The sequence below is a fragment of the Lontra canadensis genome, unplaced genomic scaffold (genome assembly GCF_010015895.1).
Source record: "Lontra canadensis isolate GAN:19392208 unplaced genomic scaffold, GSC_riverotter_1.0 scaffold137, whole genome shotgun sequence".
NCBI classification, from domain to species: Eukaryota; Metazoa; Chordata; class Mammalia; order Carnivora; family Mustelidae; genus Lontra; species Lontra canadensis.
In genome coordinates this window covers 1,650,621-1,664,436 of record NW_022631131.1, presented here as the reverse complement: position 1 = coordinate 1,664,436, position 13,816 = coordinate 1,650,621, and the positions used below count along the sequence as shown (strand labels likewise).

At 51.4% G+C, this 13,816-nt stretch overlaps 2 protein-coding genes across 3 annotated transcripts; one reads left to right on the top strand and one right to left on the bottom strand.

Annotated features, from left to right (window-relative positions):
- Nucleotides 1-1,651: 1,651 nt before the first annotated feature.
- On the top strand, nucleotides 1,652-4,392 carry CCL1 (C-C motif chemokine ligand 1). Of its 2 annotated transcripts, XM_032843309.1 has the most exons (3): nucleotides 1,652-1,765; nucleotides 2,965-3,076; nucleotides 4,237-4,392. In XM_032843309.1, exons 1-3 carry the CDS (start codon nucleotides 1,690-1,692, stop codon nucleotides 4,331-4,333), a joined length of 285 nt encoding a protein of 94 aa, XP_032699200.1. In that variant the 5' UTR covers nucleotides 1,652-1,689; the 3' UTR covers nucleotides 4,334-4,392. The 2 variants fall into 2 exon arrangements, 1 of the variants encoding a protein (XP_032699200.1); XR_004380928.1 differs by lacking the exons at nucleotides 1,652-1,765; nucleotides 4,237-4,392 and adding an exon at nucleotides 1,781-1,801 and having other exon boundaries at nucleotides 2,965-3,043.
- A 2,160-nt stretch (nucleotides 4,393-6,552) lies between these two features.
- On the bottom strand, nucleotides 6,553-8,159 carry LOC116858449 (C-C motif chemokine 13-like). Its single transcript, XM_032843247.1, is given in 3 exon segments — nucleotides 6,553-6,788; nucleotides 7,186-7,300; nucleotides 7,868-8,159. Coding segments are annotated over 3 exon segments (438 nt in total). The 5' UTR covers nucleotides 8,085-8,159; the 3' UTR covers nucleotides 6,553-6,682.
- Between the last annotated feature and the right edge of the window lie 5,657 nt (nucleotides 8,160-13,816).

Genomic DNA, 13,816 nt, shown 5'->3' with positions numbered 1-13,816 from the left:
AAAACCAGCGGCCTGTTTGGGGCGATGGAAATACTCAAACATGGAGACAGACATAGCATGAGGAGCCACCAACGTCCAGGTGAGGGCCTTGGGTGTCCTCCAGTTGGCAATGGGGAGCCGTGCACACCCTTGAGCTGGGGAGTGCATGACTGGAGGAGATCAGCCTCACCAACCCTCTGTTTACATCCCGCCTCCAGATTTCATACATGCGTTTGGCCCAGCCACCCCGTCTGGAGCACCTAATGACGTATCTTCATGCCAAGCCCAGCTCACAGTGTCTCGGTGACCTGGCCGTTTCACAGCTATAGAGGCACAGGCCTTTCCTGCCATCTTCCCACCCAACTCACTCTCCTGACCCCAGGATCTGGCTCTGCCTGGCATCTCCGAGGGAGGGGACTCCCTCCGTGCATCCCCGCCTGTACACAAGCCCCCTCCTCTGGTGGCAGGCCCCTTTCCCCTTCAGCCCACCTGCAGGATGTAAGGTTTTACAGGTGAGATACACACGACACCAGGCGAGATGGGCGCAAGGCAAGGTTTATTAAAGGCGCCCTCCAGCGAGGTTCCGGGACTCAAGAGAGGAGAGTCGGAGAAGTGGCACCCGGGAGGGGGTCGAGTGGGTCTTTTATTTGGGTTAAGATAGGGCATAGTTTCACAGCCATATAAGGCAAGGTATTTGTGATCTGAGGGTAGGGGGAGATGTGATGTTCCTGTTTCCTGCATAGGTATCGGTTTACTTATGGCGACGTGTCCTCCACATACGTCCTTCCGGCGGGAGAGTCATGGGTAAAGGAAGAGGGCAGCCTGGAAGATGACGTCCTGCCGCCATTTTTATTGTTCCTCCCGTATTCCTGGAGCCACCAACCCAACCAACACAGGAGGCTCTGCTTTGGGAGGGGGAGCGTTCCCCTGGGAGGCCTCTCTGGTGCTCCTGGGCCGCTCCCTGTCCTCCCCTGCCCCCTCCAGATGGCATATCCGCCACTCACCTTACACAGGGTGGCTTTTACTTGTGAATCTGTGAATCCAAAGGCAGCGGCCCAAGGTCAGGTGCTGCCTCTGAATGGTGGCTGTCTTTCCTGGGGCACAGTGCCAAGGAGCATTGACTGCTTGAACAAATAGAAAAAGCAATGATCTGGCCTGGGCCCTGGACCTCGCGAATCTCACTGAACTCATTTCAGCATCTCCTCGGGACACGTGTCACTCTTTCCACCTTGCGGGGCATACGTGACTGCGGATATGTGAGTTTGGACAACAGCCGATCGGCAGACCTGGGATTCAACACAGGTATGCCTCAGCCCTCCTCTTCTCTCGGGGCCAGCAGTTCCAGTCCAGGAGGGAAACACGTGGGGTCAGAGAAGCCACAGGCGACTTCCTGTCCCTCACCTCTCTCCGCTTCCCACTCAGCTGGGACAACTCCTACTCATTTTCTCAAGATCCTTATCTGCTCCCGCACTCGGAGAAGTTTCCCCATCTCTCTCACACCACCCAGGAAAGGTGGGGGAAGGAGTGTTCCGTGTGGTCACTGGGCGTGAGTAAGTATCTCTCCTCCCTGTGACTTCCCCACCTCTGCACCAGGGCCTGGGAAACCCCACTCAGGTCTTCTAATAAAAGCTCCAGGCCCTACGGGATCGGTATTAGCTTCACTAGACACATCGGGACCACTGCAAAGAGGTCTGACCCACACTCTGCAGGATGAAGCTGGTCACCATGGCCCTGGCGTGCCTGCTGCTGGCTGGGTTGTGGCTTCGGGATGCGGACGGCAGGAGCAGTGAGTGTGGATGGAGTCACTTTGCTCCTCCTGAGGGTGGGAGCGTGGGGGGTGGGGACAGACACCCAGGCAGGCACTCTGGGCTTGCGAGCAGGGGTCGCCTTGAACTCAGTGCCTTTGTCTCTCCTCCTCCGGGAAGAATTTCTCCTAAAGAGGGCGAATGGAGAATGTGGATGGGGTGGGGACAGAGGCCGGTGGGAGCAGGTGTCTGGTGAGCATAACCTCTGAGCTGCTGGCTTTAGCAAAAGGAGGCCCTGCCTTGTCCAGGGAACTCTGAGGCCCTTTAGGACAAACTGGGAGGCCTGAGGTGCACAGGAAGGACTGGGTCTTGCCTCTACCTGGTGGCATGTAACAAGGAGAGTCTCATGTCAGGACTGGGACTGGAACAGTGTGCTCATCACTGTCGGGCAAGTGTTGGGCCAGTGACTACCTCTCCAACTGGGCATTCCTTGTTGGTAAAATGGGACTGATAATGCTGGACCTCAAGGCTCTCGAGAGAAGACGGACCTAATTCCAGGCACATGTAAGACATTGTGCAAACAATAAAACTAGGAGGAAGGAATCAGGATTGGAATTCGAGTCTCTTGGGGGTGGGGTGTGGGGGAGAGAGTGCAAACCCGCACAGTGGGGGTGGGAGACCCAGACAGAGCTACAGGCCTGGGTAGAGACCATTCTAGAGAGGGTAGGAAGCCTCTTAGTTCCTGGAAGCTGTTTCCTTGTCCTTCCATCAGTTGGAACTCCTTGAGCAGTTCCTAATCTGGCCCCAAAGCCATGGACCACAGTTGCCCCTGCATGCACCACACTCACTGGGCACCGCAGAGTGTGGAGTCCAGAGCTCTCGAACCCAAATATCGGGCCAGAACTGTGCACTCATGGTGGGACGACAGAACTGGAAGTACCTTTAGAAATCAGTTTAAAGAGTCTTATTTGACAGACGGGAAGTCTGGGGCCCAGGCGAGGGCTCATCCTGTTGAAGACCACACAACTGGTTTGTGGGGAGCCGGGATCTGAACCTGTGTTCCGACCCTCTGCCTACATACAGAACTAGGTGATGGATGACACAGCCACTGGACTGGGTGTGGTCCCCAAGCCTGGGTCTGTCCCTGAAAGGGATTTTTTTTTTTTTAAACCACTGGGATGAGAGGAATGAAGTCCATGTTAAAAAACAGATGCAAACCATTTTTCTGCTTCTCTTCCAGTGCATGTGTCATCCTCCAACTGTTGCTTCGTCTTTGCGGAGAAAAGGATTCCCCAGCATATAATCCAGTGTTACAAACCCACCAGCTCTACCTGCTTCCACAAGGGTCTAATGTGAGTGCTCCTACCGGGTCAGCCTGACTCCCCGCTCCAGAGAGCAACCAACCCTCCTGGAATTAGAAAGGCAGACGCTAGATGGCGCTGTTCCGCCAGGTTGTGAGTGAGTTCTAAACCTGGAGACAAGCCGCCAAAATCTGGGTGCAGAGCCCAGCATGGGCGCTAGGGAGAGCGCCGCGCTTCGTAGCAGGTGCCGGGAAAGATACCCACCGTCTCCCCTGCCCCATGCTCCTGCAGTGACTTGTGTTTCTCGGAACCCCAAGGAACTGAGTATTATGTCTTAATATTTTATGCCCAGAAGAAGAAATGGCTTAAAGGGTCTAGGAATTACTGTGCAGTGGAAAAACGAGGGGGTCACAATTAGTTTCTGCTTCCAGATTTGCCAACCCCGAGTCTTGGGTGACCCTGGGCAGGTGATTCTTCAACACCTCATTATCTGGGTACTCCTCTACACTCCTTATCTGTGAAGTGGAGTAGAGATGAGAGCTGCGTCACGGGGTCATTACAAAGTTAGATGGAGGTGGCTTACCCCTGCTGTTGGGTATCTATAAAGCATTCATGTGTATTACCTTGGCTAGCCTTCAGGGGGGCACCCTTTTACATAATCATGAACACCGAAGTTCAGGGAAATAGATTGGTCTGCGGTCACCCAGATAATTAAAGTTAGAATTGGTCTATAGTTTGGTTGGACAGCCGCCAAGTTAAAGGGGTGGGCAGGTCAGAAAATAAATACACACACACACACACACACACACGCACACTCACAATGAATCTAAAGCAACGAGTGAGGGTTCCAGATGGACATAGACACATGAAAAGATGGATCGAGGGCCCTCAGAGATATTCTAGGAGTGAAATTTCCATACTAGCTAATCCTGAGTGTCTGCAGCCTTTACCCTACCCAAATACAATGAATCACACTCTCCAGAAAAGGGAGAAACTCAATTTAATAAACTCTCCCTGAAGCTTGGGTGTTCCTCCCAGCCTATCCCTCCCATGCGCCCCCCAGGTCTCCTGCAGTGCCTTTATTTTACAGGCCCAGAGCAAGCAGCTTGGGGGCATCCTCGGGGGGGGGGGCGGCAGGGAGGATGGGAATGTGTGTGGCAGCCCAGGGGCAAATCATGTGACCCAGCTCCCCCTTTGTTCTTTGCCCACAGAATCAAGCTGAAGGGTGGCCGAGAGACGTGTGTCTCAGACTCAGCCGCATGGGTTAAGCGTCATTTAAAAACTGCGAAACCGTGCCGGGTGAAGTGAACGTGAGAGGGTTTCTTTCCACCCTGGACTCTGAAGATGGCGTGACTTCCCCTGTCTCCCCAGCCCCCCACCCCACCCCGGTCCTTCTGCCCAGCTTTGCCGGGTCACAGAGGGTCTGCTCAGTCCTGATAAGCTATGTTGTTGCACTTTATATATTTAAATGCCAGAATCTTCAATCCCTGCTTCCCTGGGCTTCTTGGATTCCACAGGGATTTCAGGGTATAAACTTGACTGGCAGTGAGAAGCTGGGGCCAAGGGGCTGGTGGCCACAGGGGGATGGGAGATATGTTGGTACTGATGCCAAAAAAACCTGACTTCTTGTCCCCAAGAACCAATAAATGGCTTACACGTCTCAGCTGACTGGCTTTGTCTTTTGGGGGCTGGGTGGGGATGAACGCTTGGTCAGGGCCATGATAAAGATTCTTGGCTTCTCCTGACAGCAGCAGAGGGCACGGTGAAGCAGAAAGTGGGAACTCAGGGCTGGGGTTCCAGAAACCACAGCTGGTGTAGCTGGAGGGGACCTTGTGAGGTCAACCATCTGTAAGATGTTGCTGGCCCTATTTCATAGATGAGGTACCTGACAGTTGGCGAGGGACAAAGACGGGCCTGAGGATACAGAGCCAGTCAGATCTGGTGTTAGAGCCGAGGACTCCTGTCTCTGGGGCCGGAAAGCTCTCCTGTTTCCCAAGTTGCCCAGTGATGGCCTGACACAGCATCAGGGGTACGGGGGTGGGGTGGGGACAGTCTGTCAATCAGGCAGATCCTGCAAAGTTGTTTAGCGGACCTCCTCTTGTCCAGGCCTGAGTGGATCCTAGGTCTTACAGAAATGCCAGCCCAGCTCACATGCAGGAGGGAGGCAGTCTGGGGGAGAGCCGGAGAACCGTTTGCCAACATCTGGGAAGCAGAGACCCCACCCTCATGAAGGGGTAACCAAAAACTCCGACGCGCCCCTAGGGAGAACAGCAAGGGGGGGGGGATGTGATTTGCTGATTGCCCAGAATCTCAGGATTGGCCCCCTTTGGAAGACCAGCTCGGTGGCTTCAGTGGGAGAAGTTGCCGTGTACCGTGCTGGGAGAGGCGTCTCTCCTTTTCCCAGCATTGCATGTGTCACAGGTCTGGTCTGTTCTTCAGCTGCCTCCTGCCTTCTGCGCCGCCCTACGACCGCCCTGCTTCCTCCTCTTCCCTCTCGCTGGGACCACTGTGGAGCAGTGAGCTGTGCTCAGCTCCCCCTAGCTAAATCCATCCTGCCCGTGGCCCCAGACCACTCTGCCTGGCCTGCCGCTGCCCTCCACCCTCCGACGGTCTCAGGACGGACTCTAAACTCCGCACCTTGCTGCTCCAATTCCTCTACAACCACACCTCCAGTTTCCTCTCTAAAGGACTCTACCTTTTCTGTTCTGGAAGCCAAACTCTGACCATACGGCATATTCCCTCCAGGCCCTCTTTCCTGCCTTTCCATCCTGGGCCTTTTCTAGAAGAATCTCTGTTATGACCGTGCCCTGGCATCCTCCTGGGTGGATGCTAACTAGGACCAGGTCATCTCACTTTCCCCCTGGAGGTCAGGTGCTTGTGGCGCCTGGATCACTTCAAGGACCGCTTGGAGCGGGGAGGCACGGTGGCAGAGACCAGTTAGAAGCTGATGTTAGGGGCTGGAGTCATTGTTCTAGAACATGCGAGGCGGCTGGGTTGGGTCCTCTGCAGCAGTCAAATGAGCCCAGGTCAGCCACCAACCACCGAAAAGGTCCGTCCCACAGCCTGTTCCTCCAGCTCCCTCTGCCAGCCACCGGCTACCCCGCCTTGGAGCGCCCCCTACTGGTTGGAAGCTACCCCCCCCCCCCCCCCCAAGAAAACACCACTACAAGAGATTTTAAACACCATGTATTTTCTGCAAAAAGTAAACAATCCTTGGAATGGCATTCTCCTTTCAGTACTAACAAATTTAGCTGAACCTCACATTCCCAAGGCCCTCCCCGCCCCAGATGGCAGTAGCCCTTCATCTCCGTGATTTGTAGGTACACGCGATGGCTGGGGAATTGGGCGGGAGTCAGCCACACTGCCTGCAGCTTACAAGGGAAGGAACCGGGGCTTAGGACAGGAAGCAACCGGCTCAAGGCCTTACTTAAAAAAAAACAAAACCCAATATTCAAAGTAAACCCCAAACCAGCAACGATTCAAATAACATTAAATATTGCTTAAGGCATAATACATTTTTTTTTGCGTCACAAAACAGAAAGCACCCTATTCGAAACTATAGTAAAATTAGTCCAGGGTCTAGCTGGGGAGTCTGGAGGAGGAAAAACAGTTGTTTGTTTCTCATACTTGGCTGGGTCTTAGTGTGACTGGAAGAGTTCAAGTCCTCAGGGCAAGAGATTTTTGATTGAGATGTTTCACATAATCCTGGACCCACTTCTCCTTTGGGTCAGCACAGATAGCCTTGGCCAGTTTTGTGCTGAAGCTGTGGACAAAGGAGGGCTTCACAGTTAGGTGGAAATGAGGATTTTGCCCAAGAGATGCCTCACTCACTCTTGAGCCCATCTGGTCCACCCGCTGCAGGGAAGGGATCCTCCCAGGGACAGGAGGAAGCCGCGGTGTGGAAAGAAGGGGATCCTGGAAGTAATCACTTTTCTCGGAGGCCCTGGAGAAGCCGGCCTGGCCTCGGCCAAAGCAACGTGGAGACTGGGAGCCCATCCTCTCTGGGCTCATTTATGATGCAATCATGGTTTGGTAAAATCTTACCCCTGGGTACGAGATCCCTAATAGGTCTGTCTTCTGGGGTGGAACTTCAGATCAGGGGGCATGGGCATGGGGTGGGGTGCGGTCAGGGAGGGAGTGAGCAGGGTCTTTCTACTTACATGACAGCCTCCCGGGGACAGTGACTGCTGGTGATTCGATAGCTCTCCAGCTTCCGCAGGGGGATCTTCTTATTGTTAAATGTGAAACAGCAAGTGAATAGGGAGCTGAGTGCGTCTAGAAATAAGGTCACAGAGAAAAAGCTAGTTTTTTATCAGCTTGAATGCAGCAGGAAGCGCCTATAGGGAAAGGAAAGAAAAGGAGAGGAGAGGACAGGGAAGGGAAGGGAAGAAAGGAAAGGAAGGGAAAGGGGTCGACATGGATCTTATCCACCTCAGGTCCATCGTGCCTGCCCGGAGCCCTGAGACAGGGGGAGAGCAGGAATGTCGTAGCAACGCATCGTTGCTGACCCGGGCAGGCCGGTGGGACAGGTCCTAGCCCTAGTGCTCTAGGTACAGAGTTTGGGAAGCTCAGCTAGGCTCAGAGAAAAGGCCCTGGGTTTGGAGTGAGCAGCTTAGGTTTCCCTCTGGCTCTGTAAGGCTGGAGGTGGGTGGGTGGGGCCTCTCCTGCCCTCAACTTGGCCTTCGGCTTCCCATCTTTAAAACTAGACATTCACGTGAAGCTCTGACAACTCCCACTGCTCGGATAGGCTCAGAAGTGGGGCATTTCAGCTTTGGGCTTGTTAGAAGGAGAAGAAAACAAAAAGAACGTGAGAGGACGGGAAAGAGGGAGAGAGGGGCTTACCTGGCTGGGCATGCACCTGGGGACTGAAGGCGGTGGCTGTGAGCAGCAGGCCGAGAAGCGTAGCAGAGACCTTCATGTCGGCGGGAAGCAGGGAACGAGAGCTAGGAGTGTCTGGGCCGGTCTCAGCCTCTTTGCAGCACGGGAGGCTCTACATGCTTTTTATAGGGAGCAGAGAGGGTAGGAGCTCCCTGAGGGATGTCTGCCTGGGCAGGGTCATGGTGTAGTTAAGATGCAGGGTGCTCCTGAATGTGCTGAGCTGGAGGTTGGTTACCCGAGTTTTCCAGGAATTTTAAGAAGGAAGCTGTGGGCTGCAGCCGGGTAGGCCCTGTTTCCTTCCCGCTGCCCAGGCCACAGAGCGGAAGCAGGTGCACAGATGGGCCACCAGTCTCCACGGGTGTGATCCAAGGAGTCGTTCTGTGGCCTTGCTTTCCACACAACCGGAGAGAGAGCGTGGTGTGAGGGTTTTCCACGGGTGATGTGTTCAGTCCGGACTGGGTGCAACCCGTTACCCTCATGCCCATTTGTGAGTGAAAAAGCTGAGGCGCGGGGATCCGAAGTCACTAGCCCAGAGCCTTGTGGGAAGTGAGTGATGGTGCCAGAAGAGAAAGCTGCTCTGTTTACATACGATCACCACGGCCTCCCCCACTGTCTTGAGCGCAGAAGACTTTCTCCAAGCGGTTTTATGTGGAGGTCTCATACCTGAGGTGAATCAAAGCCAAATTCTAGGGACAAGGGCTTAGTGTCCCCTTCTGCCACTCAGGCCCAAGGGGATATGGTGTGAAGCCCACTGATGTGTCCAGGCTGCTTGTTTTCTGGAAGGACCATGGGGTTTCTAGAGCTGTTGCCGGGAAGGGAATTGCAGGGTAGAGCAGAGCGGGCTCTTGCTTCTGTGCCTGCCTCCTGATCTCCCCCTGTCAGGAACATGTAGCTGAGCTGGAGCTTGGTGAGGGGGTCCCCCATGGCCCCAGTGGGAGGGGGAAAGGCCTTGGACTGCAGGAGACCACCTGGCAAACCACTTGGCCTGAGTGGTCCTTTCCCATGCTTCCTCCTGGCTCCCAGACTCTGCTTACATTCTGCACCTGCATGGAATCCTTTCCCCTTGGCTTTCTAGTCTAGAGGGCCTTTCCCCCTCTAACAAAACAAGTCCAGTGAGGGTAAAAGCACGGGAATAAAGAGCTAGGACAATGCTTTCCAGAGACTGACCATGGAAAAAGGCAAAAAGCACAGGTCGCCACAGCAGGACGAAGGAAGAAGGTGTCACCACAGAGCCCCTATGCGCCAGAAGGAAAATCAGACCCTTAGGCCAATAAATTTAATTTAGATGAAATCGACGGTTTCCTAAAAAAATATAACTTACCAGACTGCCAAAGAAAAATGGAAAAAAAAAAGAGTAATTCTAAAACTACTGAAAAATGGAATCAGTCATTGAAAATCCTCCCATAAAACATCCTCTAGCTCCAAAGGCTTTAATAGCTAGTTCCTTCAAGCATTCCAAAAACTAATAATTCCAGTCTTACACAATTTGTTCCCGAGAAAATCGAAAGAGTGTGCACTCCAACACATGTTACGAGTCTTACGTAACTTTGACACAAACACTTGGTAAGAACGACATGAGAAAGGAAGACTTTCCCTCCGAACACACATTCCATTCTTGTCCATCCTCTTCTCTGGCCCAGGAAGCCGACCTGTGTGGATTACATCCCAGTGGGACTGCAGGTCTTTTGGGTCCAGCCTGGGCTTGGGCACTAGGGAGCCCCTCGGGGTGTGGGAGAGAGGGAAGAGTAAGGTGAGGAGCTGTTCTCTTTGCTGCCTCTCCTGGGCATCAGCTTGGAATCAGCCTTCATCCAATGGCTTTCATTTCTCTCCTGGGGGGCATTGCCTGAACTTTGGTCCTTGGTTCTAGGGGCAGTCCCCCCCCCCCACTGTTTCTAGCCTCAGGGTACTAAAACACTGCTTTGGCTCTGTGGTGACACTCAGCCCGCATCTTGCTAAATGGCCTCTTTATCGGTCCATTCCCAGGTCATTCAAATTTAAGTGTAACCTGTTCCTTACTAGGACCCTGACTGGCATAGGTTTGGACCCAGGACCAGAACCGGTTCCTGGAAATGGTCCTTCCACATGGGATTCTGGGACTGGGTTGCTCATACATTTTGGAAGCATCATAAAAGCATCTGTTGGCAGCGTGATTACTTAAATCATCACGGGTGTGGCAGACCGTGTTCTAACAAGCCTGCCGGTGATTCTGCTGTGCACCCAAGTTTGAGAATCACGGAGTTACAGCATACCCGTGGCCATCTCTGATCTCTAGCGAAGCCACCAGAGAACCTGACAAGGAATGTGTCTGCCGGAACTCCCTGGGCAGTGCAGTTAGTGGACGGCTGAGCTGCTTGAGCCTTTGGACTCCTTCCTAACATCCCAGGGAAGTCCCAGCATTAGAGCCTCGTTAGCTGTAGTCTTCCTTTTAAGCCTAGCCTCTGATCAGCCCATCTAACCGAGCGTTAACTTCGCTTGTGGGTACTTGTGCTAACACACTGAATCCCGAATTTTCAGCAAGGACGCCTCGATCGATGAATGGGACCGCCTGAGCCTTGAGTGTTATTCTCACTCGTAGCCAGTCCTACACATGCACCCTGAACTTTCCTCCAAATTGAGTGGGTGAAGGGACATCCAAACCCTCCTGGCTATCAGGACGTCTGTCTGTCCTTACCTCTGCTTCAGGACCTGGTATATCTCATTAGGAGACCGTTTAGGAGCCTGGGATCTGAAGTCAGCCAGGAAGGCTTCAAATCCTATATCCACCATGGTACTCGTGGATATATGTGACTTGGGGCACATTGCTTACCACTCTGAGCCTCTGGGAGGAAGCTGATGGTTAACTATTACCTTGTTGTGATGTCGGAGTGGAAGGTAATGCAGGGAAAGTGCTCAGCACAGTGGCAATAACCTCCATTTCTAACCAGGAAGGGGCCCATGCTAGGGAAACCATGTTGTCATCTAGGTTTGGATCTCGGTGGGAAGAGTGGGATCCAGGGTGGGAGAGGCAGGACAGTGCTGCTTAATGAGCAGTAGAGACAAGGTGGGTACGATTATCCCAAAGAGCCACAGGGCTGGAGGGGTAAACAGCAGGGATCTACCGTAGTGATTATGGGATCTCTAAGCATGAAATGGATGGGATGCTTACAAGATGCTGCTTGACTTTAGGCAGAAAATTCCAGATTTCATGGGCAGAAACCCAATATAAGTTCTTATAGGAGAGATTCATCGCCTGTTGCCTAGTTACCAGATCCAAACCGGCGCAGAGACTTGGAAACCCCTGACCAGGAAGACCAGGAAGGGGCCCCGCAATGCCAGGTTGCCAGGTGAAATACAGGATAGTTGGTTAAATTTGAGTTTCAGATAAACAATGAGTAATTTTTGTAGCATAACTTAGCCCTTGGCAATATTTTTCCTAAATCTGGAAGCTCATAGGCTTTACTAAGCCTTCCCCAGAGGAGCTGGTTGCCACATAACCAGGGCCACTCCACATTGGGGAAAGGAATCCTGAGCCCTTCTGGGATTATGTGATGAGACCTCCAGACGGATGGTATCCTCTGCTCAGAGTGGGAGCTTGTGGAGATCAGACTCGAGTCGGTTATGTTAAGAGTGGACCTGCAGCTAGCTCTTTTCCAGCCCAATGATCTTTATACAATAGAAGTCTCCCAGAACTATAGAATCCGTGATTTTAGGATCATTTTGTTGCTGCAGCATCCTGGCCTCCAAGCATCCTGCAAGCTGCCTCCAGGAGCTCTGGAAAGTCTTAGCACCCTGCCCTCTTAGATCAGAACATCCTGGAATTGCCTGCACTATGCAATGTTGCGGTTTTCAGAGATTTGTTTACCCACTGAGGTCTATTCTCATGGAATTACTTATTGGCAAGCCATCCTCTATCACAGCTTAAAACTAAAACTGCTCAGGAAAGCAGGGCTGGGGCACCCTGGACTTACCTTTCTCTCTGTCTGTCTCATTTCATTCTTTTAAAGCTCTAAGGAATATTCAGATAGTACAAGCTTGCCACTTTACAGAACAGACCTCTGACTGCTGGAGAGGCTGATGAGAAGGGAGTGCCTGGCATTTTCTGCCCACCAGGCTGGCTCTCTCCAGAGAAAGGCAAGCCTGCAGAGGAAGAGAATACCACCTTCCTGGCACTGAAGGAGGGAGGTCCCTCTGCCACCCCTGGAAACAGTGCAAAACTGCTTCTTTACTCCTTCCTTCACACCACCTGCTCTCTTATCTCTGTATTCAAATAGAGCGTCCCATCCACCTACGATGTTCTTCTTCCCATCTGGCCCCAACAGGAATCATTTGAGGCCTTAAATTATATCTGGTTGTGGGATGCCTGAGTGCCTCAGTCAGTTAAGTATCTGCTTTCAGCTGGCTCAGGTCATGATCCCAGGGTTCTGGGATCGAGTTCTGCGTTAGGCTTCCTGCTCGGTGGGGAGCCTGCTTCTCCCTCTGCCCACTGTTTCCCCATTTGTGCTCACTCTCTCTCTTTCTCTCTGACAAATAACTAAGTAAATAAACTCTTAAAAAAAACTGTGTCTGGTTGTGAAGTCTTCCAGCCCACACAGATTTCACATTTCAGATTGCTCTGAAATGGATGGTTTAAAGAAGTTTTCTTAAACAGGAAACCGAAGGACAAACCATAAAAGAACATACTGATAAATGGACCATATTAAAATCAGGAGGCTCTTTTCATGCAAAGGCATCTTTAAGGGAGTGGAAAGGAGAACCACAGGTTATGAGAAGGTATTTCAATTTGCACACCTGATGCTTCCTGTTCAGAATACAGAAAATACCTCTACTAACTCATAATAAAAAGACAGAAAATCAACAAATGGACAAGGTCTAAACTTAGAAATCTAAAGAATGGACAAAAGACATGGCCTGAAACTTCATGATAGAAGATATCCAACAGACACTTGAATAGATGCTCAGCCTCCTTAGTCATGAGTAAAGCGAAAATTTAAACCACAGCTATGTGGACTATGGGGAATTATGCACATGCAGAATGGCTAACTTAAAAAGAATTGACAGAAAGAAGTGTTGCAATGCCAAATGTGGAAAAACTCTAGCCCTCAAACATTGCTGGTGGGTGTGGAAGTAAATTGAGGTGATAGGTTTGAAAAATATTGGGCATATTTGAAAAAGGGTTTGGTGATTAAAAATATACACATCCTATGATTCGTGTTGTATTTCTACCAATCACCTATCGTCTATCTATCATCTACTCTCTGTTGATCTATTATCTATCGATCTATCATTTATCTATCATCTACCTGTAAATTCTTGAGTTTGTACCAGTACCTCCAATTTGAAGTTCAACACAACATGTGTTTTTTGTGTTTTTATTTTTTTCCTCTAACCTTCTGACATTCTTAGGTTTAGTCTATGAAAACTTCTCCAATAGTAAGTGACTTGGTTTGCATTATCTTCAATACATTTACTTATTTACTAAATCCCTATGTCAACATTCTCCTAATTATGTGGCTAACTTATTCCCAGTCTTGTTGGCCCTGATGTGGGAGCCACCTTCTTGGACCCAGTCCTATAAAATATGTAGTTGCGTCCATGGTCTTGCCGCAGACCTTGTGAACACACCAACCAAATGCCTAGCTCATTTCCTGGCCCTGAGCCAGTGAACTTGTCTGTTGAGATCCAATTTCGACCCAAGGGAAGGAGAACAAATATTGACTCTATGATACCATGACTTAATTAATGACTTAATTAAGCAGAGCCTGAGAGAAGGACCTGTGTGCTGATAGTTCTTTTGGAAGTGATCCCAGGCATCAGGACTGAGTAGGCACCATAGATGAAGAAGGAGGAGAAGCCAACCCAAGTATGCATAATTCAGGTCAGCTTAGAGGGCAATGGGGACTGATTCTCCTGAGATTACCTGAGAAGCCTATGGAA